Source organism: Girardinichthys multiradiatus, chromosome 2, assembly GCF_021462225.1.
Source record: "Girardinichthys multiradiatus isolate DD_20200921_A chromosome 2, DD_fGirMul_XY1, whole genome shotgun sequence".
Classification (NCBI taxonomy): Eukaryota; Metazoa; Chordata; class Actinopteri; order Cyprinodontiformes; family Goodeidae; genus Girardinichthys; species Girardinichthys multiradiatus.
In genome coordinates, this window is record NC_061795.1 from 10641869 (window position 1) to 10668839 (window position 26971).

Sequence of the window (26971 nt, forward strand, 5' to 3'; positions counted from 1 at the left end):
AGTCTTTTGCTGACTTTCTTCCAAGATTCGAAGATATTTGGCTCCATCCATCTTCCCATCAACTCTGACCACCTTCCCTGTTCCTGCTGAAGAGAAGCAGTCCCAGAACATGATGCTGCCACCACCATATTTGACAGTGGGGATGGTGTGTTCAGAGTGATGTGCTGTGTTAGTTCTCTGCCACACATAGCATTTTGCATTTTGGCCAAAATGTTCAACTTTGGTCTCGTCTGACCAAAGCACCTTCTTCCACATGTTTGCTGTGTCTCCAACATGGCTTCTGGCAAACTGCAAACGGGACTTCTTATGGTTTTCTTTTAACAATGGCTTTCTTTTTGCCACTCTTCCATAAAGACCACATTTGTGCAGTGCACAAGTAATAGTTGTCCTGTGGACAGATTCCTCCACCTGAGCTGTGGATCTCTTCAGTTCATCCAGAGTCACCATGGGCCTCTTGGCTGCATCTCTGATCAGTGCTCTCCTTGTTCGGCCTGTAAATTTGGCTGCACGGCCTTGTCTTGGTAGGTTTCCAGTTGTGCCATACTCTTTCCATTTCCAGATGGATTGAACAGAGCTCCATGAGATGTTCAAAGCTTGGGAAATCTTTTTATAGCCTAAGCCTGCTTTAAACTTCTACACAACTTTATCCATGACTGGTGTGTTCCTTGGACTTCATGATGCATGTTGGGGGGAAGGGTGGAGTGGATTATTTTAATTTCCTTTATCTTCATTAAGGAAACCTGTTTTCACACAGAAAGTTTCGAGATGCAAATAAATCAAATCTGTATTCAGAAGGTTTTTGTACTTGTAGTACAATTCAGTTTGGTTAATTCAGCTCATATAAATGCATTTTTATGTAATCCAGCCAGAGAAGATTCATATGGCAATAATGCTGCTGTCACCAGTAAACTCCCTTCCTATTACTTCTGTTATAAGATGGTACAATACTATGGTCTTCTGTTCTAAAACTTTTCATGTGGTGTTTACTCAGCAAGCAGAAGTTTAATGGGCTATGATAACTTGTGCCCTTGTTTAATAGATAAAATACAAATGCAAAGTTTTTTAGGGTCTTAAACTTTAAATGCTAGCAGACCATATTTAATATTCCTCTGAAAGCTGCTTTTTCCTAAAAAAAAAATTGGTAATGGAGTAAGAAACAGCATAGCTATGCTGACAGATTTAAAGAACAATAAAGAATAGTCCAACACAAACAGAGCTGTGGAATGAAGGCCCCACTTAAAACCAACAGCACTCTGCACACTCCTGCTTAGCTCTTTGTTGACTTCTCTTTGTTTAGTTCTTTCATGAAATCTTTTTTTTTCTAAATCCTGACATATTTCTCTGTCTCTCTTCACTAAATTAACAAGATATATGAGGCCAGAGCATATTAAAGCACATTTGTGCTGAGGTCATCAGTTGCCAAATAAGAAAATGAGAACACTGATAGTTTAGGAGGACTTTGATCAGTAGAGATCAGGTGAGATTTCCATTTGTAGCCTGGAACTGTTGTGCACTTCCGGGTTTGGTATATATCATTCACCATGTCTGTTTTCTCCTTTTATGTGATATTTATACTGTCAATAAAAAGGCATTAATGTAAAACAAATGGTCTACCCTTAAAAGTTTGATTCCTTTGTTGATGTTTGTAATCTATATATGTTCAAATGGTACAGATTTCATTATTTATTAAACAGATCTGAAATTCTGCCGTAGAAACTACTGTCTGCAAACCTCAATAAAACTGAGCAAGGTTGTGAAGGAGAGTGGGCCAAAATGGAATCTGTTGTGTGTTTTTGTTCACTCGAGGTTAATTAACCTGGTAGGAATCAAATCAAAGTTTGTGAAAAAGCCAGCCTAAACCTCTAAATGGGGGGTACTTTCTTCTTTGCAGCCCTGCAAATATTAGATTGAAACATGGTGAGCATTTATACATAGAACGTCTTTCTCATATGCTAATCCAGGATGGGATTCCAGGTTTATAGGTTAACAGGTTAAACTAATGATTAGAAATTTTAATCTCCTAAATAAGGGAAATGTTTCTATATTTCTGAGGTTATTTTGGTAGAATCCTAAATACAATTCCCAGTGCTATCAATCTTTTTTGAACTTCCAGAGAACCAGTGGTGGAGGGTACCTTGACCCATCCTTTTGCACTTACACTGTCTAAGGAGACGTTATACTGGACTGACTGGCAGACTCGCTCCATCCACGCCTGTAACAAACACAGTGGAGACAAAACCAGAGAGATACTCAGTGGGATTTATTCTCCAATGGACATTCAGGTTCTGGAACCCTATCGACAGCCTTATAGTAAGTGGAATATTCTATGTGTGTGTATGTACTTTAGGGAAAGCTTAATATGACGCTGAATCCATTATTAGTCTTATTGATCCTGATTATTGGATCTTTCTAAAATATGCATGAGAAATTCTGATGTGATGTAAAAGCTTTGCAGATTTTTGACACAAAACCAAAAAGTTCTTCTCTGAATGTGTGGTAAATTAGAAATGACATTATAAAACAACAAGATTGCACCCTGGTTCATAGATTCAGATTGTTCAGCCTGATCTTCCTTTTTTTATTTCTGTCTTTTTCCTTGTTGCATTTTAGTTATAACTCCCTGCAGTAACAATAACGGAGGCTGCAGTCACCTGTGCCTGCTCTCTCCGGTCCAGCCTTTCTACAGCTGCGCTTGTCCCACAGGAGTCCAGCTTAAAGCAGATGGAAAGACATGCAAGCCAGGTCGGATTTCTGTTCATATAAACAACAACTAATTCAGCACTACATCCTCTAATAGACTGTACTTAGTTAGTTAAATAGTTAGCTGTTTTAAAGGCGGTTTTACTGCATTATTAAGGGGATAGTTGTTACTGCCAGAGTAGACTCAATGAATGCGCTGAGCGGAAAAACAGTAAAAAAGCTAAATATATTTCTATACCACAGTTGCTTGCTTAGCAAAAAATAGATTTAACACAAGAGGAAAGTATTACAGCAGAATATGTAAAAGACTGTCCAAACGTATCAAGTTTATTCTTTGTTATGAATGTAATTTTTTCCATAGCCATCCCGAGTAGATACTTTCTGTGTTCAGAATGGGATTACTTGTTAAAAACAAATTGCAAAAAATAAAACACAATTACGGGTGAATTCATAGAGCCCCAAGAAAGTAGAGGCGTTTGGGACTGGGCTTGGCTCCCAAAGTTATTTTAACACATGAACTTTCTAATGAAGGAGCTGAAAGCTGTGGGAACAAGCAGCCTCTGTTTCTTTGACAGAATCTGATGAACTGTAGCCCTAACGGTGTGCTATCGCTGATCCTTAAGTTGTCTTTGGTGTTGAATTTTGATGCGACACAGGGAGTATCTAATCTGGAGAATAGGTACAAAGATATTCCAGGAGACACATGGGAGCTCAAACTGACCAGCTGCCCTGTTGATTCCCACGATGTTAAGACAACGGAGCCTTATTCTGGTAAAACAAAACACTGTCGAAAGGTTTGTGTGTGTCTCTAAGGCTGGGTAATAAATCTGAATGAGGCATGCCAACCAATCGCCTGGCCACTGTTGACAATAAAAACAACAATGCTTTACTGTGTCAGCCTGCAGTTTGTGCAGTTTGGGTCTGTCTTTGTGTGACACTAATTAGTTTTGCTTGGCTGGTTAAATTGAAGTGTTTGTCATTGTGCTGGCAGTAGAGTGTGTGTGTGTGTGTGTGTGTGTGTGTTCCTGTCTTGGCATCACAGTGAGAACCATTTTCCCGATTTCACCATCAAATTGAGGACCGTTTGTACCAAAGTGAGGGCATTTTGCTGGTCCTCACGACCTATTTTGCTAACGGTTAGGTTTAGGACTAAGGTGTGAATTGACTTTAGGTTCAGGTTAGGGTTAGGCATGCACTGGTAATAGTTAGGTTTAGGGTTATTGTCAGGGTTAGGGCATAGAAAGGGTTGAAAATGACTGAAAATCAATGGAAGTCAATGGGAGTCAACACATGGTCCTCACTACATATAGCAAAACAAGAGTGTGTGTGTGTGTGTGTTTATTTGACTCTTAGTCAGTTGTCTTGAAGGGTCTTAAAAGGAAGTCAAGCGAAGACAAGAGTTGAGCTGCAGATGCGTTCTCTCTTCTATTTATTGTCTTCCTTGATTTTTCCAGCCTGCTTTCACTCATTTATTCAAGAATGTTCCTCTCTGTGTCAGATCGGATTGGGACCTAGTTGGTGAAGATGTAATTAGTTATGAAAGTGTAGTTGGAACAAGAAAAACCTTTTAACTTACAGGATTATTGAATGTATTTTAAGCTATTAAATGATTTGATTTTTGGTTGTATGGTTATTGATTTTTATCGGTTTGAAGGGAAAGATTTAAAAATCTAGATGCATTTAAACTGCTTCAAATTTGATCTCTACGGAGTGATTGTGTTTGGAGTTTACTGTGTGCCTTAAGGTTGACTCTTCAGGTCCTTTAGGCAAACAAAACAAAATTTCTCAGAGCAGAAAATAAACCATCCTTGTAAAGCATAGCCCAGACTTGCTACTTTTAATCATTTGATTTTGGGGACACTATTTTAGAGTTGGCTAAAAATATGCCTCTCCTGTGCTGTCTAACTGTCCAAAGTGGAGATAAATAGAGAGATCAAGCGAGCTGGAGGAAGTGATAGAAAAATACAGACTGAGGGGGTGAGTAAACACAGACTGTGTTACTAACTGTTAAAGATGCAAAAAGATTCGGATTGCCCTGATTCTATAAATTTATGTGTGCATATTGTGGACATAATGAAGACATAAATGGTGCAGCTTTAAAAGGCTAATTAATCATTAATTAGTAATAAATCAATAAATAATCATATGTGTAGAAAATCAGTTCAAAAGCACACCTCGATGGGGGAGTTCAGAACAACAGAACACCGTCATTGGGCTGTATGTGTCCGTGAAGCTAATGTTTAAACAGATAGCGTTAGCTTGTGTCATGCAGGAGGTCTACTGCTTTACTGTTGCAGATACAGGAGCTTTACCGAACTTTTTTAAGTTCTCAAACATCGCTGTCGCAGCGTTAGCGCAACTAGCTTGTGGTAATATTCAGCATTTTGTTTTGAGGCAGACAGACAGACATTTTCTTCTTTTTCAAGAAGAAAACGAAAGCATTGTTTGTGCAGTGTTCCAAACAATGCTTTTGTGTTTGTCTTGTTAACTAAGGAGGTTAGCATATGTCTTTGTTTCTGGATGTTCTCGCCATGTCAGTAAAGTTTAAACATCCAGCAGCAGCTCATTGTTTTGGTCAATTGAGGCTGCAGGAAAGAGAGGTTCTGTGTGTCTCTGTTATTAGAGTGCTGCAGCCGAAGAAGTCCAGCAATCTGGACAAAATGAGAATGGGTCTGTTTATATCAATTTTGATGCAAATAAGTATCTTTGAATAATTCATTTTCTAGTATCGATTTATATCGAAATAACTATAATGTAGACAATCCTAGTATTTACATGCAAATAAATTAACACTTCAAGAACAGCTTCAGGGTCATAAAGGCCTTTTTACAATTTTGGTCAGAAGATTGAAATGTGTGCACATGAATGCAAAATGTCAGATTTCTGAGCACCTTTTAAATGATAGTAAAATTTTATAGATTACTTTTTAGTCCACATGAAGCCAAATACTTCTAGAGAAATGTTTTTTGGTCAGATAAGATACAATGTTTGCCATTGTCAACATAACAGGAAGTAGCTTCAGAGGGATCAAGGCGAGGCTTCAAAATCTAAGAACCTTCTGGCAACTGCTAAGCCTAGTGATGTAATATCATAGTGTGGGTCTGTTTTGTTGCCATCGATAGTGGTGTTATGCACAAAGATGATTGATGAGCAATGGATGAATACATGGGGTGTAACAGTACTGAAAATATCCGCATTTTGGACTGCAGCATTCAGCCAGTCCAAAATACTGCACAGCATGAGGTACTACATGTCATAATGTTGTATTTTTGTGTGATGGACCAAAAGGCAGACAAGCAAGGAGAAAAGCAGAGTAGGTTCGAAACTCCTTCTTTAATTTAAAGAGAGTCCACTTACATGCAGGCGAGGTGCTGGATGACAGGATAGTCCTGATTACAAAGCAATTTTAAACTAGAACTTAACAGGATCCGGAGCAAGAACGAAATCCAAAAAGATGTTACGACACCGCGTGGAACAAAGGACGAAGGCAAACTTAAATACACACAAAAGTGGACATAAAACAAAAGGGCAGGTAATCAGAGGAACAGGGAACAGGTGAGACAAGGAGGCAGAGAAGCAGAGAGAGCAGGTGAACCTGATAGGGACAAATGAGGACATGGAGGAGCTAGACGAAGAACAAAACTGTAAACACACCCAGGGATCAGAACATGGGGGGAACAGATCTATAAATAATAATAATACAAACACAGTCAACAGAAGGGAACCTAGGAAACAGAACCCAAAAACAAGGACTTAAGGACTAACCAAACAGTAACAGAAAAAACACCTGACTAAACGTAACTAATTACAGAATCAAAACCACATACAATAAACTGAACATAACCTAAAAAATAAGACACCAGAACGGGAACTCAAAGACTAATCATACTGGACAGCAACCACCTAACTAAAACGTAAACAAATACAGAACCAAGAGACACACTGTGACACTACAATAAATTGGTACTGTTGAAGTTTCCTTAGGATGTACCTTTATACCCCTAAGAATTACAGATAAAGGAGGATACTTTTATAACCAGTTTGGTTTAAAAAGATCTGTTTGGTTTTGAGGGTGTGGTAATTAAACTTCAGGGATGGGCGTCCCAAAGACCCAACACCAGTCCTGGTGAAAATTTGTGAGCTCTGCCTCAAAGTCAGCTCTGACCTGTTTAAAAAAAACTCTGCCAGTTGTGTCAGGAAGAACAATGAAATATCCAGTCAGCTAGAGGTTTGATGGCTGCAACCGTCTCCGTCCCAGTCTCAGGTATCTTGCAGACTTCAACGGGTTTTCTTCCAGAATGGTCCTGTATTTGGCCCCATCCATCTTCCCATCAATTTTGACCATCTTCCCTGTCCCTCCTGATGAAAAGCAGGCCCAAACCATGATGCTGCCACCACCATGTTTGACGGTGGGGATGGTGTGTTCAGGGTGATGAGCTGTGTTGCTTTTACGCCAAACATATCGTTTTGCATTGTGGCCAAACAGTTCAATTTTGGTTTCATCTGACCAGAGCACCTTCTTCCACATGTTTGGTGTGTCTCCCAGGTGGCTTGTGGCAAACGTTAAACGAGACTTTTATGGATATCTTTGACAAATGGCTTTCTTCTTGTCACTCTTCCATAAAAGCCAGATTTGTGCAGTGTACGACTGATTGTTGTCCTATGGACAGACTCTCCCACCTCAGCTGTAGATCTCTGCAGTTCATCCAGACTGATCATGGGCCTCTTGGCTGCATCTCTGATCAGTCTTCTCCTTGTTTGAGATGAAAGTTTAGAAGGGACTTCTGGATCTTGGTAGATTTGCAGTGGTCTGATACTCCTTCCATTTCAATATGATTGCTTGCACAGTGCTCCTTGTGATGTTTAAAGCTCAGGAAATCTTTTTGTATCCAAATCCGGCTTTAAACCTCTCCACAACAGTATCTTGGACCTGCCTGGTGTGTTCCTTGGTCTTCATGATGCTCTCTGCGCTTTGAACAGAACCATGAGACTATCACAGAGCAGGTGTATTTATACGGAGACTTGATTACACACAGGTGGATTCTGTTTATAATCATCAATCATTTGGGACAACATTGGATCATTCAGAGATCCTCACTGAACTTCTGGAGTGAGTTTGCTGCACTGAAAGTAAAGGGGCCGAATAATATTGCACACCCCACTTTTCAGTTTTTAAAGTTAAAAAAGTTTGACACATCCAATAAATTTCATTCCACTTCACGATTGTGTCCCACTAGTTGTTGATTCTTCACAAAAAAGTGAACTTTATATTTTTATGTTTGAAGCCTGAAATGTGGCAAGAGGTTGACCAGTTCAAGGGGGTCAAGTACCTTCACAAGGCACTGTAGCTGACTGGTGAAACGTGGTCAAAGTTTGTTGAGTGACTGTGCTTTTACACTATCTGAAATTACAATAAACTTCCTCCAAGTTCTTCTATCTAAAATAGATTTAAGTTGTTTATGTGAGCATTCTATTCTCTCTCTTTTGCATGTCCTTTATATTAAAAGTGTTATTTTTATTTATGACTTTTTATTATTATGACTGGTGATTACAGTGAGGATTGGACAAACACAGAGACACAGATTGAACTTGTTAGCACACTGTTAACTGAATTACTTTGTCGGCTACAAATATATGTTGCTAAATACAAAGATCAATTGTGTGTCTTGTTCAGGAGCAGAGCAGGTTTTGTTGCTGGCTAGAAGGACAGACTTGAGAAGAATCTCACTTGATCTGCCAGATTTCACTGACATAGTACTACAGGTGATCACACTCACACATTTACAGGACTATAGGACTTTACTGCTAGAATTAGGCTCTCAGGTCTTCATCACTGTTCCTCTTCTCATGCAGGTTGATGACATTCGGCATGCTATAGCTATAGACTATGACCCGGTTGAAGGTTTTGTCTATTGGACAGATGATGAGGTTCGGGCCATACGGCGATCCCACATTGATGGCAGCAATGCCATGATACTGGTTACCATGGACATCAACCACCCAGATGGCATTGCTGTTGACTGGGTGGCCAGAAACCTTTACTGGACCGACACTGGCACTGATCGGATTGAGGTACACCAACACCTTTTTTGTAGGTCTTTGACTAATGTTATGTATCTTTAAACATGTCTACAAAACATAGTATAGTTTGAACATTTGCATTGTTGATGTCATTTATAGGGCACTGAATCTCTGCTCTATGCAACCGAACATAGATAACACATAGATAACAGTGTCCAGTCCTAGCACTGGCCGGGAGAGGATGTGTTCGCTGCTTCTCTGCCTGAATTAATTTGTTTACTGTTATTTATTGTGTGCGTTGCACAGCCTGCTGTCCTTGGGCCTCGCTGCGGTCCTGGATGCTGGTTTGGCAGCATCCTGGTGGCTCTGTGTGATGCTGGATCTCCCTCCTCCTCGGTTAGCATGATGCCAAGCTATTCTGCTGCGGAGTTGTTGAGCTTCAATAACGGCAACATGTTTGATGGTCCCCTGGACATTTCCATCATCAAAAGACTGGACCATCATGCTCCTGTTAGAGAGAGGAGAACTGCCTTTTTATACTCTGTCCCCAGGTTTACTCCTGAGCTGAAAAAAAGGAAGGCTGCTGATCGAGTGCTCGAGATACGCTTTTTAGCCTCTGATCTGCTAGTCCACAGGATAACTTATCAAAAGCACCACTCAATGCATGCCAGGTCTCTCAAGGAATCCACCTCTTTATTCTATTCATCCAATATCTCAGATAATTCTGGTAATTCCAAAGTACTCTTTTCCTCCATTACCCATTTCCTTCAGCTACGATCAGCATTAATCATTGACCTTACCATTGACCTCTGTGATAAATTTCTCTCCTTCTTCCATAGTAAGATCCAGACAATTCGATCAACACCCATCCCCCCCCCTACCTCTTCTACCGATTCACAGCTCAGGAGCCCTCCCCCTTTTTGCTCTTTCCCAAATGTCTGCGTGGAGGAAGTTGAAACCCACAGCGCCATGAAACCCACATGTGATGGTGGCTCTTCTTCTTCACTTCTCTTCTTTCTGGATCTGTAGCAGCCTTTGACACTGTTGACCAACACATCCTTCTCTACTGCCTACACCACTTTGTAGGACTCACTGGCACTGCCAGTGTTCATGGTACTTCTTGGGCGCGTTATCAGCAGCTACGGGGTCTCATTTCATTGCTATGCTATTGATACCCAACTGTACCTTAAGCTTGGAGCAATGTGAGACCCCAACTATTCCATGTTCATGATTGTCAGCACCTTTACCTTGCCAATTCTCCTCTCTTTGTACACTAACAGCCTGTCTAGAGGAGATAAAGACATGGATGCAACAACATTTTCTCCATCTCAACAGTCCAAAAAACTGAAGTGATTCAGCATTACCCTCTGGCCAGAACATTTCTCTTCCCAGTACGGTCACCAATCTTGGTGTTGTTTTTGATCCACAGTTCACATTTAAAAGGAATATTTTGTAGATATGCAAAATCTCATTCTTCCACCTCCAAAATGTTGCTAAACTCTGGCCTTCACTCTCCCTCTCTGATGCAGAAAGGCTTGTCCATGTCTTTGTCTCCTCCTGACATGACCTTTGCAATGCACTTCTCATTGGGATTCCTGGCAGGAACATACAGAGATTACAGTACGTTTAGAACTGCGCTGCCAGGATTTAGATGAGAGTGCGAAAACATGATCATATTGCCCCCATTCTATTTTCTCTTCACTGGCTTCCTGTCTCCACCCGGATCATCTACAAAATCTCTCTGCTTACCTTCCAGTGCCTGCATGGTAATGCGCCATCTTATCTGAAAGACCTTCTCACCCTTCACTGTCTTTCATGCGCTCTGCATTATTCCAACACTGACCTTCTGCACAGTCCCAGGACATGATCCCGCACCATGGGAAATCGGGCCTTTTTCTGCACCGCCACCTCAGCTGTAGAACAATTTGCCTCTACATCTGAGGGCTCCACAGACCTCGACACGTCACAATTATTTTTACCTGCTGTTTTTAATGGCCTCCTTTTAAATGCTTTTTCCTGATTTTTATTTCTTTTGCATTTAATGGCCTCAAGATTTTTGTTGTGTATTTTATCTGCATTTTAAGGACCCTGTTTTTATTTTATTAGTTGTTTTTCTCTTTCTATCGACTGCGACACTTTGAGATTTTGTTGGAAATGTAAAGTGCATTGCAAATAAAATTGATTATTATTATTATTAAACTGCTTTGTACCATTGTTATGTTCTCTTATAGGTCACCAGGCTAAATGGAACATCTCGAAAAATTTTGATTTCAGATGACCTATATGAACCCAGGGCCATTGTTCTGGATCCTGTTAACGGGTAGGTGTTGGGTTTCTCAGAGGGCAACTTCTTTTAATAAAGATCTTTTTTAAGGTAAAACGGCTTTGATTTGATCACGTTCAAGATTTTTCCTTATACTAACACTAGAAGTTCATGCAAAAATGGAACAAATTATTTTATCATCTGTAGCAACTGATTTAAAATTAATGACAGAAATAAGGGATTGGCAGCTAGGGGTAAAAGAAATTCAAAACCAGGACTTTCTTGGTTGCATGTTTCCTAGTATCTTATCTGTCTTATCTCACTGTTTTTCTCAGTGTTATGTACTGGACTGATTGGGGTCAGCATCCTAAGATTGAGCGAGCAAACCTGGATGGAACAGATCGGGTGGTCCTGCTCAACAGCTCTCTTGGCTGGCCTAATGGGTTAGCCATAGACTACACAGCAGGAAAACTTTACTGGGGAGATGCTAAAACTGACAAGATAGAGGTAAGTTCAACAGCATTCTGAAAACATCAATATGTGGCCTCCTTTAGGTGCTTAGCAAGAACTAGATTTAACACAGTAGGAAGAATTAAAGATTTTTTTTTTAACCCGCTAAATTTGAACTTGATTATCATCAACTGTAACAGGATGAGGGAAAGTGGCAAAACAGCTCAGTACAAAATCAGATACATTGGAGTGATTTACTTCTGTCAGAGTACTGGGGTAGGTCTGTCACTTAGGAGGATTCAAGCTCAGTTTCAGCTTCCCCTCCTAAAGGTCCTTGGAGAAGCACTGAAGCTTGCTTTGTAGTGTTAAAGTGCTCTTAGTGATCAGTGAAAATCCAGAAAAGTGCTCGTAAAATTTGCCAGAGAATTCTAAAATGCCTTTAGGGAATGCCATTGTGATGGTAGACTCTCTCTCTCTCAACATAACACCAATAATGTGTTTATCTGACTGATTGCTTAGATAACGTTAAACTAATTCAGAGCCTTTCACAGAATCCCAGGACTTACATGAAGAACTAGGAACGACTAAAACAAACCACCATCATCTTTGAAGTTCCATAAGTACAGTGCAAGAACAGAATAACAACGGTTTGTCTGGCCAGGACATTTCATACTTTATAAGAACTCAGGTCCAGAAGTCCTGAGAGGCCCTTATAGGCTCCCACTGCAGCATCTGTCAGCTTGAATGCTAAGAATGGGCTGATGTGGGATATTCCATACATGAGTATAAATATGCCACTGTATCACAGTACTATCACAAAAATGGTTAACCCAAAGCAAGAATTATTACAATGCAGCTGCTAAAGAAGTGGTTATTTCTAATGCTGTCTGTGACATTTATTTACTGTTGTTAATGGGAACACAGCTGACAATTAGCCATTTCATATATTGTTGACTATGAATTCAACATAAGTTTTTTTCTGCTAAAGATTGTTAGAAAAATCAAAAATTGAATGCTACTTCAGTCACAAGTAGTCAAATAAAAAGTAAGTAAGTGTCGGCTAAAACAGTTGGTCACTTTAAAAGATTTTTAACAGATGTACAAAGTGGAAGAAGACTAAAGTAAAATATGGAATCAACACTTGATGAATTTATGTATTTGTGCAGCATATTACAGCTTCTTGCCTTTCAATGAATAAATAATATTAGCCAGCTAAGTAGTAGGACTCAGCTAGACCACCTGCTCTGCTTGGCAAGCAGCTGTCTTTCTTTCTTACAAAATGACTGCGAATGGTGCATTAATGCATTGAAACAGGTAGTGAGTGGCGACACTGCAGGAGTCTCCAGCCTCCTTGGAACTTTCTCTGACATAAAGGTCTTTAAACAATGGGAGCACTATGAACATTTTTATGGTTTTCAAGCCATAGCTTTGTAGAAACCTGGAGACTGGTAACTGGCCTATGCCTAGTAGGAAACATGTCCACTTCAAATGTCTGACCAATCACACAGTATTTGTCAGACACTGTACAAGAAAAAAGTTCTGCCCAGAAAATATGTCAAAGATGAGTTGCATGAAATCCCAAACCATGGCCATAAGAGCAGAATAATGTAATCTGGTTCCTGCAGACCTGGAGAGAGAACACGTGTATCTGTTCTATGTATTGACCTTTACTGAGCAACTCAAGTCCAAGTCACCATCTCTGATCACTTCAAGCTTTTTGTCAATCTGGTGCTGATAACATACAGCAAGATGGTCAGCAGAAATTAGCTTCTGGTACAGGGTGGGAAGATGCTGTTAAACAGGTTCTTATTTATGTTGATGTATCTTGAAAAGTCATTTTAAATAGGTGCAAATATGAAGTAATGACATGCATTAATAACATGTGAAGCGTAGTGATATTTTTAGCAAATGTATAATATTTATTGATGCCTCTTTGAAACATTTTTGAGTGCTGGGAAATGTCCAGGAAATGTTCAGTTTTCTATGGCACAATGTTAGCAGTGGATAAGTACCTGTAGCTATAGCTGAGCTATTTGATGTAATGCCCCCCCACACCCCACCCCCACCACAACTCTTAGATCTCTGTTTTCTCCTTCATCCTGCCAACATCACACACTATGTCTCCTTTTCTTTAAGACATTGCATCAAGTCTTAGACTTCTTTTGTCTATTTGTTTTTTGCTTTACTTAATTGTTCCTGTTTTTTTTCCAAGTATCATTTTTTTCTTCCAGCATTTTCCTCTAATTTACCCAGATTTTGGCTGTGACGTTGCTGTATATCTGTGACTATATCTCTCAATGTTTGCTGTGGTAATGTTTGCTACTTGCATTGCAGCAGAAAGAGAAAGGGAGAAGAGCCACAAAACAGTGAATAGCCAAGTTTCTGGCTGAATGCTTACCAATTGAAATGGGGCAGCTGCTGTCTCTCACCCTTCCTCCCAGCCTCAGTCAGGGTGAAAGGACAAACTTCAAAGCCCTTTTCTCTACATTTTAACCCTGTTTTTATCTTGTTGAATCAAAATAGATGATAGAGGGGAAGATGTTTTCATTCTGACCTTCGTGGGTGTTTATGTGAGCTCTGTTTTTGCAAGGAGTTTATGCAGGAATCTATGAGCCCTAAAAACCCACAATGAGATGCGTTTACCGTCCTACTGAAGGAAAAACTCGTGGTTTAATAAAACTTTCCTCTTGTTTTCATGTCATGATAATTTCCACTATTTCAGGGGTTATTTCTTTCAGGCCTTGAAAAAATGCAGCCAGTTTGATCTGCTAGATTGATGTTATCATTAAGGTGTCATTTCACCTTCAGTGTGATGTGTAACAAGATCTCACCATGTTATACTGCCATGATGTTATAGAACAGCAATAACATGGGCGTGAAAGGATTGTTCTCATGCTTATTATGTAATTATCAATCATTAATGAATAAACATTAATATAAAATAAGGTATGGGCACAGATCACTGCAGTCTAAGTAAAAGTGCCTTGGATAAAAAAAATCCATATCAGCAGATATTTAAATTCAGATGTGGAGATCAAATCGGAACCCATAAGTCATGGATTGGAGCATCTCACCTGAAACCAATATTTGTTGAGCAGTTTGGGCTTTTTTGTTTTGTGTTGGACCTTTTAATGTAAATTTAGATTGAAAACTTGCAATTTGTCGATGGCTGATGGGGACAAAAGAAAACACCCTAAAAATTTTAGTCTTTGAGTGTGTTTTTTTGTTTTTTCTTTAATCGTTGCCCGTCTCAAAGGATGAAGGTCAGAATATGGTTGGGATTTTCTTCTGGTTATGGTAAGGTCTTTGAGCAGTGGTCATGGCTGAGATAAAGTTGCAGCAACTTAATTGCTACTCAGTGTTTTGTTCTATGAGAGTCAAACAGAAAATTGAACAGCATTCAACATTTTAGCGAATAATATGGACCCCTTTGGATTGCTCGGACTCCCTTCTTTAAAAAAAGAACGTGATATGTTGTTTTCTGCATGTGCCTTCTCAAACACTCTCACAGATGCATATGAAGCACCATCTTTGTTGTGGGCATGCAGATTGAGAATGTGTAGCTCTATTAAGTCACACCACTGAACCACATTGTTGAGGGCATTCAGTGTGTAAATGTGTGTTTGTGTGTGAGGTGGAACGAGGGTGGTGTGTACTGTGTAATTTCCCCTCCATTGACATGATTCTTATGTTCTTTCTTACTTGCTTCAAATAAAAACTAAACTGTTCCTCAAATATTTTGTGAAGGCACAATATTCAATGATTATTCAGCTTTTGCCTTACTAAAAAGCTAAAACAAAAAATTTAATTCTGGACCCTATGCACCTGGAATGGAAATAAGAGCGGCTGAGTAAAAGCAGACACACACAGTTGAGTGTGAAGGCATGTCTTATTGGTGTTTGGTTTAACCTTTCAAAGCTTGACACAATAATAATAATTTTTACTAACTGAACAGTTTGTTGGCTGTATTTAATGAAACCATTTTTTTAAATATCACTTAGTTTTTTCTCTTTTTTTGTGTCTTGCATCGATGACATCATCATAACCAATTTTCAGAATTCCCATGCATTTTGCATTTTTATGAATCATGTTTAAAATATATTTGGCAACATATTTCCTCAATACAGCAGCCTTTTATGGAAAGTACTAACTCTGGTAAAGAAGAGCGGTCTCAGAAATACTTGGAATAAAAATGTTTGGTGTTGTACGGTTCAGTGAACTGGGCTGTGTGGGATTCAGGTTTCTCCATGTAAACTATTCAGTGATGGTAGGACACCTCTCTGCGTGTCTGATGAGACCTTTGTTACTTTTCTGTTTGCTTTTTTCTCCCTGCCTTTTTGTTCTTTCCCGTGTGTCCATCAAGAAATTAAGCATTCTCACTTACGAAATTGAATCAGAAAGGGGGCAGTGAAAATCACTCTGCCGGCACCTAGTTCTTCCTGAAGCAAATCCAAAACAGAGAGAGAATGGGTACGAGAGGAGGAGAGGAAGTAAAAAGGGATTCGCTCTCCCATCTTTTCACTGAGTCGGCCATGTCTAATTTTTACCCATTAATAAATGAATAGTTTCTTTGTGCAAGGGTCAGGAACCCCTTGGGTTCAGAGGTCCCTCAAAGTGACTGTTGTTTTTTCTGTTTGCTTGCTCATAGCCTGTGAATGGATATTTAAATGAGCATTCACTAAGCATAAAGAGTGATCCACAACTGCCGATCACAACATTAACTCCATTAGCTTGTATGTTTTAGTTTAGAGGTTATTCTAGAAAAAGTAAGGACTATGTGAGGTTGTAAATGTCAAAGTCAACACTTGATGATTACATTAAGTGAAAGACTGGTTGTGGGAAAGTCTGTGAGAAATCTGTTTGAACAGAGCATTTCTAGTTCTTTTACTACATTTTGTGGGACAGGCCTGTAGGGGTCTAGGCTGTGTTTTCAGTGGGTGTATATTCAGTTGTTTCTGTCATTAAATACCACTCAACTCAAAAAGCTGTGATCAGGTTTTCAGAAGTTGTCTGGTATTTCTGTCTAAGAAGTGACTTCCAGAGTCTTGATCGTTAGTTTGTATTTGGTTAGGTGTGTAGTAGGGATGGGTGATCATAATTCTATCACAATTTTCCTATATTAAAAGGTCCAAGAAATTTTCTGAATGGATTAGTTTGCACATTTTTACCACCTTATATCAAGTATAATTGACATGTGATGCATTAACTTAAGACTATTATACCATGTCTCAAACTGTTTTTCCTAACTCAAAAGAAATTAACATTACTCTCATTTAAAGACCTCTGTTGCACACAGTCGTATAAATACATGACATTTTGTATTATCATTGCTTTTAGGGGTGAAAGATATACAGGGGTTGGACAATGAAACTGAAACACCTGTCATTTTAGTGTGGGAGGTTTCATGGCTAAATTGGACCAGCCTGGTAGCCACTCTTCACTGATTGCACATTGCACCAGTAAGAGCAGTGTGAAGGTTCAATTAGCAGGGTAAGAGCACAGTTTTGCTCAAAATATTGAAATGCACACATTATGGGTGACATACCAGAGTTCAAAAGAGGACAAATTGTTGGTGCACGTCTTGTTGCCGCATCTGTGACCAAGACAGCAAGTCTTTGTGATGTATCAAGAGCCACGGTATCCAGGGTAATGTCAACATACCACCAAGAAGGACGAACCACATCCAACAGGATTAAATGTGGACGCAAGAGAAAGCTGTCTGAAAGGGATGTTCGGGTGCTAACCCAGATTGTATCCAAAAAACATAAAACCACAGCTGCCCAAATCACGGCAGAATTAAATGTGCACCTCAACTCTCCTGTTTCCACCAAAACTGTCCGTCGGGAGCTCCACAGGGTCAATATACACGGCTGGGCTGCTATAGCCAAACCTTTGGTCACTCATGCCAATGCCAAACGTCGGTTTCAATGGTGAAAGGAGCGCAAATCTTGGGCTGTGGACAATGTGAAATATGTATTGTTCTCTGATGAGTCCACCTTCACTGTTTTCCCCACATCCGGGCGAGTTACGGTGTGGAGAAGCCCCAAAGAAGCGTACCACCCAGACTGTTGCATGCCCAGAGTGAAGCATGGGGGTGGATCAGTGATGGTTTGGGCTGCCATATCATGGCATTCCCTTGGCCCAATACTTGTGCTAGATGGGTGCGTCACTGCCAAGGACTACCGAACCATTCCTGAGGACCATGTGCATCCAATGGTTCAAACATTGTATCCTGAAGGCGGTGCCGTGTATCAGGATGACAATGCACCAATACACACAGCAAGACTGGTGAAAGATTGGTTTGATGAACATGAAAGTGAAGTTGAACATCTCCCATGGCCTGCACAGTCACCAGATCTAAATATTATTGAGCCATTTTGGGGTGTTTTGGAGGAGCGAGTCAGGAAACGTTTTCTTCCACCAGTATCACGTAATGACCTGGCCACTATCCTGCAAGAAGAATGGCTTAAAATCCCTCTGACCACTGTGCAGGACTTGTATATGTCATTCCCAAGACGAATTGACGCTGTATTGGCCGCAAAAGGAGGCCCTACACCATACTAATAAATTATTGTGGTCTAAAACCAGGTGTTTCAGTTTCATTGTCCAACCCCTGTAAATCTATTTTATAACGCATCAAGGTTCAGATATGGATGATACTGACTCCATTAACTTCTAAACTGAATTATCTTAGTGTTAGTCTGTAAGTTTATTTTATTCTATAAGTTTACTTTATTGAAAATATTTTTTACAACAAGAAACACGTTGAGAAGAAATACAAGAAGGAAACATAATACAGTTGAGATCAAGTTAATGGACTAAATATATGTAAAACAAAATACAAATATATAGAATGAAACAAGGTGGGTCATCAAATTAGTAACGTAAAAAGAAAAGATTTTTCGACTAAAAACATTGAATTGGGAGCATAGACTTGAGGTAAACACTGTCTTTTTGTTTTAGAAGATAAAGTAATATTTGAAAGAGTATCCTTGATTATCGAAAAAATATTTTTTTGTATGTTTTACCTCAATAAAACCAAAGATCCTATCTTCAAAATAAAGTTCAAACTCTTTTCAGTTATGCTGACCATAATCCAATGTACAGATGTCTCGCAAAGGTTTGTGAGTATAAATTCACTTCAGTATAAATTCACCAGAGCAGGTGGACGACAGAATCACAGAAGGCACAATTAACATCAGAGTAATTATGAAATTTAAGAAGGAAAGATTTAACTGGGTAACATTGATTAAGTAGTTTAAAAGACACTTCCTTGACCTTATTAACTAAGCACAACCTTTGAGGCAGATTCCAAATTTCTTCCCACTTTCAGACAAGTGGGAACTGGAATGCTATCACCTCGGAAGTAAGAACTATCAAGGTGATAGCATTCCAGTTTCCCGCTTGTGGAGGAGAATAGATTGCATCATGATTGCATCCTAAAAGATATTTTAGCCTTCCAACCTTTGAGAAGATGTTGTTAGGAATACAATTCCACAGTGAGCTTTGCCTTTTTTATAATTATCCTGAACCAGTTAATCTTGAAGGTATCATTTAGAGTATTAAAATCTAGAAAACTGCGTCCTCCATTGGTCTGTTTTCATAACAGATTGTTTTATACAGTGTGTTCTATTTTTCCTTAAACATTTAGAGAGTATCTAGTAGAGATCAACTGATAAAGGTTTTTTTAAGGCCGATACTGATTATTTTGACATCAGTTTAACCGATCCCAATATGTGCTGCCAATCTTTTAAATTTTGTTTGAGGGGAGCCGATTCTTGAAGCCAATATTATTTCTTCTTCCTCCGTTTACATGATAAAAATGACAGAATGATATCAAATGCTACACAAGTCTCAATTTAAACAAAAAAAGAAATATTTATTTACAGATCGAAAACAAAACTTTAACAGTTGATTGCAAATGGAGGGAGCGGCATTGCATGCATTTCACGTGATCTCAAGGCATAGCCGCTCAATGCACTAAAGAATCGGCAAACGCATGCAGGTATCGGCCAATGCCGATAAAGGAAAAAAACGCTGATATCGGCCGGCCAATATATCAGTCTTTCTCTAGTAACTAGACCTATTTCTTTTATTGTTTTACTGTCTGTATAATGAAGGGCAGCGTAGGTGAGCCGAAAGATGCCCTCTGCTTTAGTTATTAAGGTTCAACCCTTCAGGTACAAGTCCCTCAGAAACCCTTTATTGAGTCTTGTTTTTTTTTTCTAAAGTTTGAAATTCTTGTACTTTTCAGATTTTTGCTAGTACAGACTCCTAAGTATGTAATTGTCTTTGTGATAGGAATATCAACCGTTGAGAAATATCAGGGTCTTTTACAGCAAGGGGTTCAAACTTATTGATATTCAAATACAAACCAGACACTTTGGAAATAGCCTTTATTTTATTCAGAGCATATAATACTTGAGTGGCATCATTTTAAAAAGACAGTGGTGTCATCTGCCTGCTGACTGATAAATATTTCATGCGCTTCAATTGTTCTTTTAAAAGACTCATTTTAATGTGAACAGATAAAAGCGGTGTAACAAGAAGGAAGAGGTAAGTGGAAGTTGGACACCCCTGCCTAATTCCTCATTTAAGATCAAATTGTGCAGAAGGGCCTGAACCTGATTTAACTGAGCCATTTTTATACAAGGTATGAATAATGCTGTTAAACTGAGTCAAACGTCTTATGGAAATTTAAAAGTAAGATGAAGCTATTATCAGTAATCAAGTAAGAATAATCCAAGATATTTAGAATCAATCTAATATTGGATTTATCCCTGTAATTCATAAATCCAGACTGATGAGCAGTTCATACACTGCTCAAAAAAACAAAAGGAACACTCAAATAACACATCTTAGATCTGAATGAATGAAATATTCTCATTGAATACTTTGTTCTGTACAAAGTTGAATGTGCTGACAACAAAATCACACAAAAATCATCAATAGAAATCAAATTTATTAACCAATGGAGGCCTGGATTTGGAGTCACACACAAAATTAAAATGGAAAAACACTACAAGCTGATCCAACTTTGATGTAATGTCCTTAAAACAAGTCAAAATGAGGCTCAGTATTGTGTGTGGCCACCACGTGCCTGTATGACCTCCCTACAATGCTTGGGCATGCTCCTGATGAGACGGCGGATGGTCACCTGAGGGATCTCCTCCCAGACCTGGACTACAGCATCCGCCAACTCCTGGACAGTCTGTGGTGCAACGTGACGTTGGTGGATGGAGCAAGATATGATGTCCCAGATGTGCTCAATCGGATTCAGGTCTGGGGAACGGGCCGGCCAGTCCATAGCTTCAATGTTTTCATCTTGCAGGAACTGCTGACACACTCCAGCCACATGAAGTCTAGTATTGTCCTGCATTAGGGGGAACCAAGGGTCAACCGCACCAGCATGTGGTCTCACAAGGGGTCTGAGGATCTCATCTCAGTACTTAATGGCAGTCAGGCTACCTCTGGCGAGCACATGGAGGGCCATGCGGCCCTCCAAAGAAATGCCACCCCCCACCATTACTGACCCACTGCCAAACTGGTAATGCTGAAGGATGTTGCAGGCAGCAGATCACTCTCCACGGTGTCTCCAGACTCTGTCACGTCTCTCACGCCTGGTGTTCTCTGGCAAATGCCAAGCGTCCTGCACGGTGTTGGGCTGTGAGCACAACCTCCATTTGTGGACGTCAGGCCCTCATACCATCCTCATGGAGTCGGTTTCTAACCGTTTGTGCAGAAACATGTAAATTTGTGGCCTGCTGGAGGTCATTTTGCAGGGCTCTGGCAGTGCTCCTTCTGTTCCTCCTTGTACAAAGGCGGAGGTAGCGGTCCTGCTGCTGGGTTGTTGCCCTCCTACGGCCTCCTCCACGTCTCCTGGTGTACTGGCCTGTCTCCTGGTAGCGCCTCCAGGCTCTGGACGCTATGCTGAAAGACACAGCAAACCTTCTTGCCACAGCTTGCATTGATGTGCCATCCTGGATGAGCTGCACTACCTGAGCCACTTGTGTGGGTTGTAGAGTCCGTCTCATGCTACCACGAGTGTGAAAGTACCTCCAACATTCAAAAGTGACCAAAACATCAGCCAGAAAGCATAGGTAGTGAGAAGTGGTCTGTGGTCCCCACCTGCAGAACCACTTCTTTGTTGAGTGTGTCTTGCTAATTGCCAAAGATTTCCCCATGTTTATTCCATTTGCACAACAGCATGTGAAATTGATTGTCCTAAGTGGACAGTTTGATTTCACAGAAGTTTGATTTACTTGAAGTTAAATTGTGTTGTTTAAGTGTTCCCTTTATATTTTTTTTAGCAGTGTATTTATATAAGTGTAATTAATCTTTTAGTTGGTGTGGGAGGGAAAGATTCTTGACATATAAAAAACAAATTTAATAAGAATGGAGCTAGTACTAATGCAAATATTTTATCAAATTTTGATGTTAACCCATTCACTCCAGGAGATTTCTTAGGCTTAAGACTGTTAATAGAATCAGTGAATTCTCATAATATTAAAGGAGAATTTCAGCATTTGTAATTTTGGTGCGACTAACTGATTCCAAAAATCAGGATGCTTATTTTTCCACAATATTGAGATGTATACAACATGCTGTAAAATTCTGAGTAAAAAGTAGATCTATTTTAGGTCACCACATACAGCATCACCAGTTTTCAGTTGATGGTGGGAATTAAATTTTGAATAGTATCTTCCAATCCATTTTTGTCGTGATCGCATAAAGGTGCCCTCAGCCAGACAGTTTTTATCCTCCGGTACAATTGCTTGACAGATTGCAACGGCGAGAATATCTCTCCATCTCAGTGATTTGATCCTACATATCATCAGCGTGCTTTTTTTCTCCATGGTAAAGTTGTTTGACAAGAACAATTTAAACTTTAATCAAGCTGTTTCCCACACGTACAGAGCGCATGGCTTCTTTTAGATCCGTTATTTCAGGTCTCTTTTCTTGGATTAGTGATTCCAGCTTGTCAAAACATGCGATAAGAAAATTCCCGGTACTAATCACATCTGATGAGTTGTGTGTGTGTTCCCTTTCTTGTTAGGAGGTTTTGGAGTAACAAGCATAGAAGGGATATCAATTTCATCTAGCATACTGATGTTTTTAAAGTGATAAAAACAGTTAAAGTATTGCATCACCAGTGGTGCTGTGAGTGTGAACCAATTGAGATCAGCAAATGAGAGTCACGTGTGTCTAAAATTTTCTCATCTTTGAATTCCTGCTCTTCTTCTTTTACTACTAAAATGTGCTACTCTTACATCTCATCCTCTCCTCCTGCTTTTGGTATGCTGCACGCATCAATCTTTACACATCAAGTGAACTGCTCCAGGGTCTGGATAAACTGTGCCAAGAGCGGCAGTTGTAAGCATGGCAGGGTACGGTTCTCTGGTCTGTTTCAGGGTCTGGATGAGTTCACACCAGCGTAATCCACTCCAGAAACTGGACTCTGGCGCAGCACAAACCCTTCCAAAGGTTTTGTTGTGAAAACTGTTTAGAGTTTGTTTGCTGGGATTGTCAGATTTTTTTTTTTTGTGCAGGTGTAAAAGCTCATCCAAACTCTGGTGTGGACTAAATGAGCAAAACCTTGTCCATCTGAAAAACCCAACTCTTGGTTCACTTCCAGATGCACCTTGGTGTGGTATGCTTAGAGTTGGAAAACAAATGACTGTCTAGCAAACCAAAGAGAGAAAATAAACCAAAGGGGGAAGTGATGTATATGATTTATAGACATAGTAAATGTGACCTAAAACTTTTACATTTGTGCAGTACCTCACTTTGCCTTTCTGGAACCACTGTAGGAAGTCATAGTCTCTTGCTCTCTGCTGTTTTTTATGTACTGCTTAATTTGGCTCATGTATACAGACCAGTTCCTCCCCCAACTGAGTCCACAAGACTGTGAGAACTCACCCTGAGATTACCATGCCTTTTTAGATTAAAGATGTAATGGTACGTATATTCGGTACAGCCCGGTCGGTTCGGTATGCACATGTAACATACATAAACAGTGTTGTTTTATACCTGAACACATGCACAGTGTTCGTGTGCAATGCAAAGTTCTGTATCTGTAATGGCTGGTTCGCAGGACCCAAAATAACAACCGTACACAGGAAGAAACATAACAATTATGTTAATGAATTGCAGTTGGTAGGAGTTCTGGACCGGTGACAAGTGTGCTCTGAGGTGACTGGAAAGAAAGGAGGAAAGTTTTGACTAGGCTAATGTCAGACGAATCAAAAGTGAATGACAAAGAAATCACTAATCTCCGTACCAGCTTCACTCGTGCTCTATTTTGAGTGGGTGGATCCCTTCCCTTAGTGATAGCCAGGTGGTGAAATCTCCAGGGAAAGCCCATTTGGCAAGTAATGTCCCTCCAGGTGGGGACAGTCCTAAGCGGGTAATCCTTTTCCTTCTCAGGTGTGATACAAGAGGAATCTCCGAGATCCATCAGGGAGCAGGCAGAGACAAGAGTCGAATATTATACAATGTAATGCACCATATTTTTGTTTCGTAAGGGATCCATCCATTGGTCCTTCCAAATCTCAATTTAGCGGCCATATTTAACTTGTTTCTCTTGATTAAAGCGAACCGCAAACATACTAAACCATGAATTTATAACTGAAATATGTACCGGACTGCAATTTACGTTATACCCTAATTTAAATGATTTGGGAAGGTCCACACGATGAAGGTGGTGAACAGGCCAAGTTCATCTGTTCAGACAATTATATGCAGTTATAAATTGTATGGGAATGTCCAGTAATCATGCTGTTCAGAAAGATGATTGGTTATGTGTCCCAAAGGAATGTTGTACTGCCATGGGCTAGTCATAGAGGAAAAAACCAGTTCTCCAAAAGCAGCATAAAAAGTCAGATTACACAGATTGCAGTTTGCAAATAAACTCGAGATTTGAGACATCTGTTAAAAATTAAAATGTTTCACCATAATGGCTATGTTTTTGATGTAGTAAAAATTAATGCCAGCTATAAAGTCATGCTGTGGAGGTTTTTTGCTGCAGGAGGGACTGGTTGCATTTCACATACTACATTGGTGTGAAAAACTGTGTAGTTGGGAAAGAGTGTTTGTGAGCCACTGGTATACAGAATTTTGTAGTGAGTATTCAAATGATTAAGTGGCTCAAGTGTATACAGATCCTTACAAGACACTAGTAACAGTGACAAAGTAACATTGAGAAGCTTGTTTAACCAACCTTATATGGGTTTTCTGGTTTGGGTTTAGCCTTTGCAGCGAAGAAAAGCCCAGGCCAGGTTGGTTTGTACACCATTTTCCCTCACTAGATAAAATCACAATTCGAAAACAATTATTTTCTATTTTATCATGTTATCTTGGTCCGTTATTAAAATATACTTGATGATTTGAATTATTTGACAAGCAATAACTGCAAAAATCTTTAAGGAGGCATATACTTTGTCACAGCACTGTCCATGGGCTATAACCAAGACTTGCTGTAGGTACTCACGTGCTGTCTAAAAAAATTAGTAGAAGACTATAGAATGTTGTTTTATGAAGGAGACGGCTTGTTGACCAGAATAGGACAGGAAGTGTTGTGCAAGGTAATTGAAAAAGCCAAAACATTTGGACATGGCTAAAATCTAAGCCACCCAAACTGACATACAACAGCTATTTCTTGCCAATGTATGTTTCTTGGAAGCTAACATGAATTATTATTATTGCTGCATCCCACCCTCACCACAAAGTGAGAGACGGCTGTGTTTTTGTTTTGACTGAAAACTCTACAGTGATTTTTCTGAATCAGCTGACCAGTTAGAGGCAAACAGACAACGCAAGTAAAAAAGCAGACCGCTCAGGAAGAATCCCAAGTAATGGATTTTGTTTGTTTGCTAGAAATTGTGGTCTTCCAACAACATTGTTCACGACTAGTAAAGTATATGTTTTTAAAATAACAGACCTTTAGCTATCCAAGAGAATTTGCAGCCTCTCTGAATATGGTCGTTTAAATCCCTCCAAGTGCTAACACCTTCAAGGCACAGGCAACTCGTAAATGCCATTAGTAAGTTTGAAACTGTTTATCTTGACATTTGTAGTTTGTGGAGATTTTAGACATGCACACTTGAAGATTCAGTATATCAGGAGAGTTTTGCAAGCACTTCCTAGAGCCTGTTCAGAGAGGCTGCCACCCACGATGATTTGTATAGAAATGGCCCATGTTCTGACCATAAAGGAAAGGCTGTCCTCGGACTTCCATTTGGAACAGCACCTGGATTGCCAAATTGTAAATGATCTCCTAACTGACCCCAAAGTCATTCTACTTTTACCCCTCAACAGACCTAAAAAACATATTTATTTTTAAAAAGGCCAAGGTGTCAACTATACCTTTTAAAGCCTGGGCAGCATCAGAGGGCATTTTGAACTATAAGGTGGTCCTGGATTGCTAGTGAGTAGGCACTAAAGTCAACCTGAGGTTTTACTATAAAAAGTAATTATTTGAAGCTGATTGACTGAAAGGTAAAAGAACAACTAGCAATTATCAGAGAGGACATAGTTAAGGCAAACAGCTGTCTGGGTGAAGCAAAGGCTACAAATCAGGAGCTTAGAGGAGAAGATGCAGAGCACAAATGGAATGATGATCTATATGCTAAAGCTAGACATGATGTTGGAGGAAATGTTTTCTGACCTGAAGATTTACAGGGTGCTTTATGAGACAGAGGAGAAATCACTCATTATAACGTCCATTGATGAACTGTTTCGAGAATGGCTTGACCTCATAAAAGAAATGCCTGACTTTCAGATATCGTTCTGCTCAGCAGGACCATCAGTGGGTACACCACCACGCTCTTTATAGTTAAGTTTATTAATTGGTCCTATTCAAAATATGAAAGAGCAAGGGATTCAGATAATGTGAAATAAACGAGTATTACGTTTTGAACCTGTATACATGCTCCATGGTGCAACTTTGAAAAAGTAAAAGACAATACATTTAATATTGTTCAATTGCAAGACAAAAGCCTGGAAAGGTACCATTAGACTTGCAACTTAGAAGAGGACTCCAAAATGTTTAGATGGTGTGCTTATTACTCTGTGTTTGCACCCAGCTGGGAAACTGAATTTTTAAGTCTTAAAACAAAAGCATAATTTCTCCACAAGAGAACTTCCCAGATCTTTGAAGCACTCAGGGGAGATAACTGACTCGGAACAGATGACATTCATAAATCCTTACAAATAATAAATCAGTTAATTTAAAACACGAAAAGACACTGGGATTAAGACAATTCTGGGTATCTAAAAATATACCTTGAATTAAGGTAAACCAAGACCTATCCAAAAATTATCTCAATATGATATAAATTAACAGATTTTTCCAAGAAAACACAAAAATACATAAAAATTACCATTTATTTTCTGAGTTGGCAAAATATGTGGTGAGCGACAACATCTAGGCCCCATTTCAGAAAGCAGGGTTAGTGAGAGCTTAGTAAGTTCTGGGGTAAGATGTAAATACCCTGGGTTTTCAGTTTCACACAGCCAGGTAGTCAAGAGTCAAGTTAT

The 26971-nt window shown here is 39.6% G+C and overlaps 1 protein-coding gene across 2 annotated transcripts in view; it reads left to right on the top strand.

The window, feature by feature from the left end:
- lrp5 (low density lipoprotein receptor-related protein 5) overlaps positions 1-26971 on the top strand; it is a 95589-nt gene that overhangs the window by 32693 nt on the left and 35925 nt on the right. For both annotated transcript variants that reach the window (XM_047389537.1, XM_047389529.1), the window contains exons 6-11: positions 2114-2310; positions 2611-2742; positions 8375-8463; positions 8554-8772; positions 10953-11041; positions 11320-11491. In XM_047389537.1, the coding sequence (XP_047245493.1) occupies positions 2114-2310; positions 2611-2742; positions 8375-8463; positions 8554-8772; positions 10953-11041; positions 11320-11491 (898 nt within the window). The remainder of the gene's footprint in view (positions 1-2113; positions 2311-2610; positions 2743-8374; positions 8464-8553; positions 8773-10952; positions 11042-11319; positions 11492-26971) is intronic.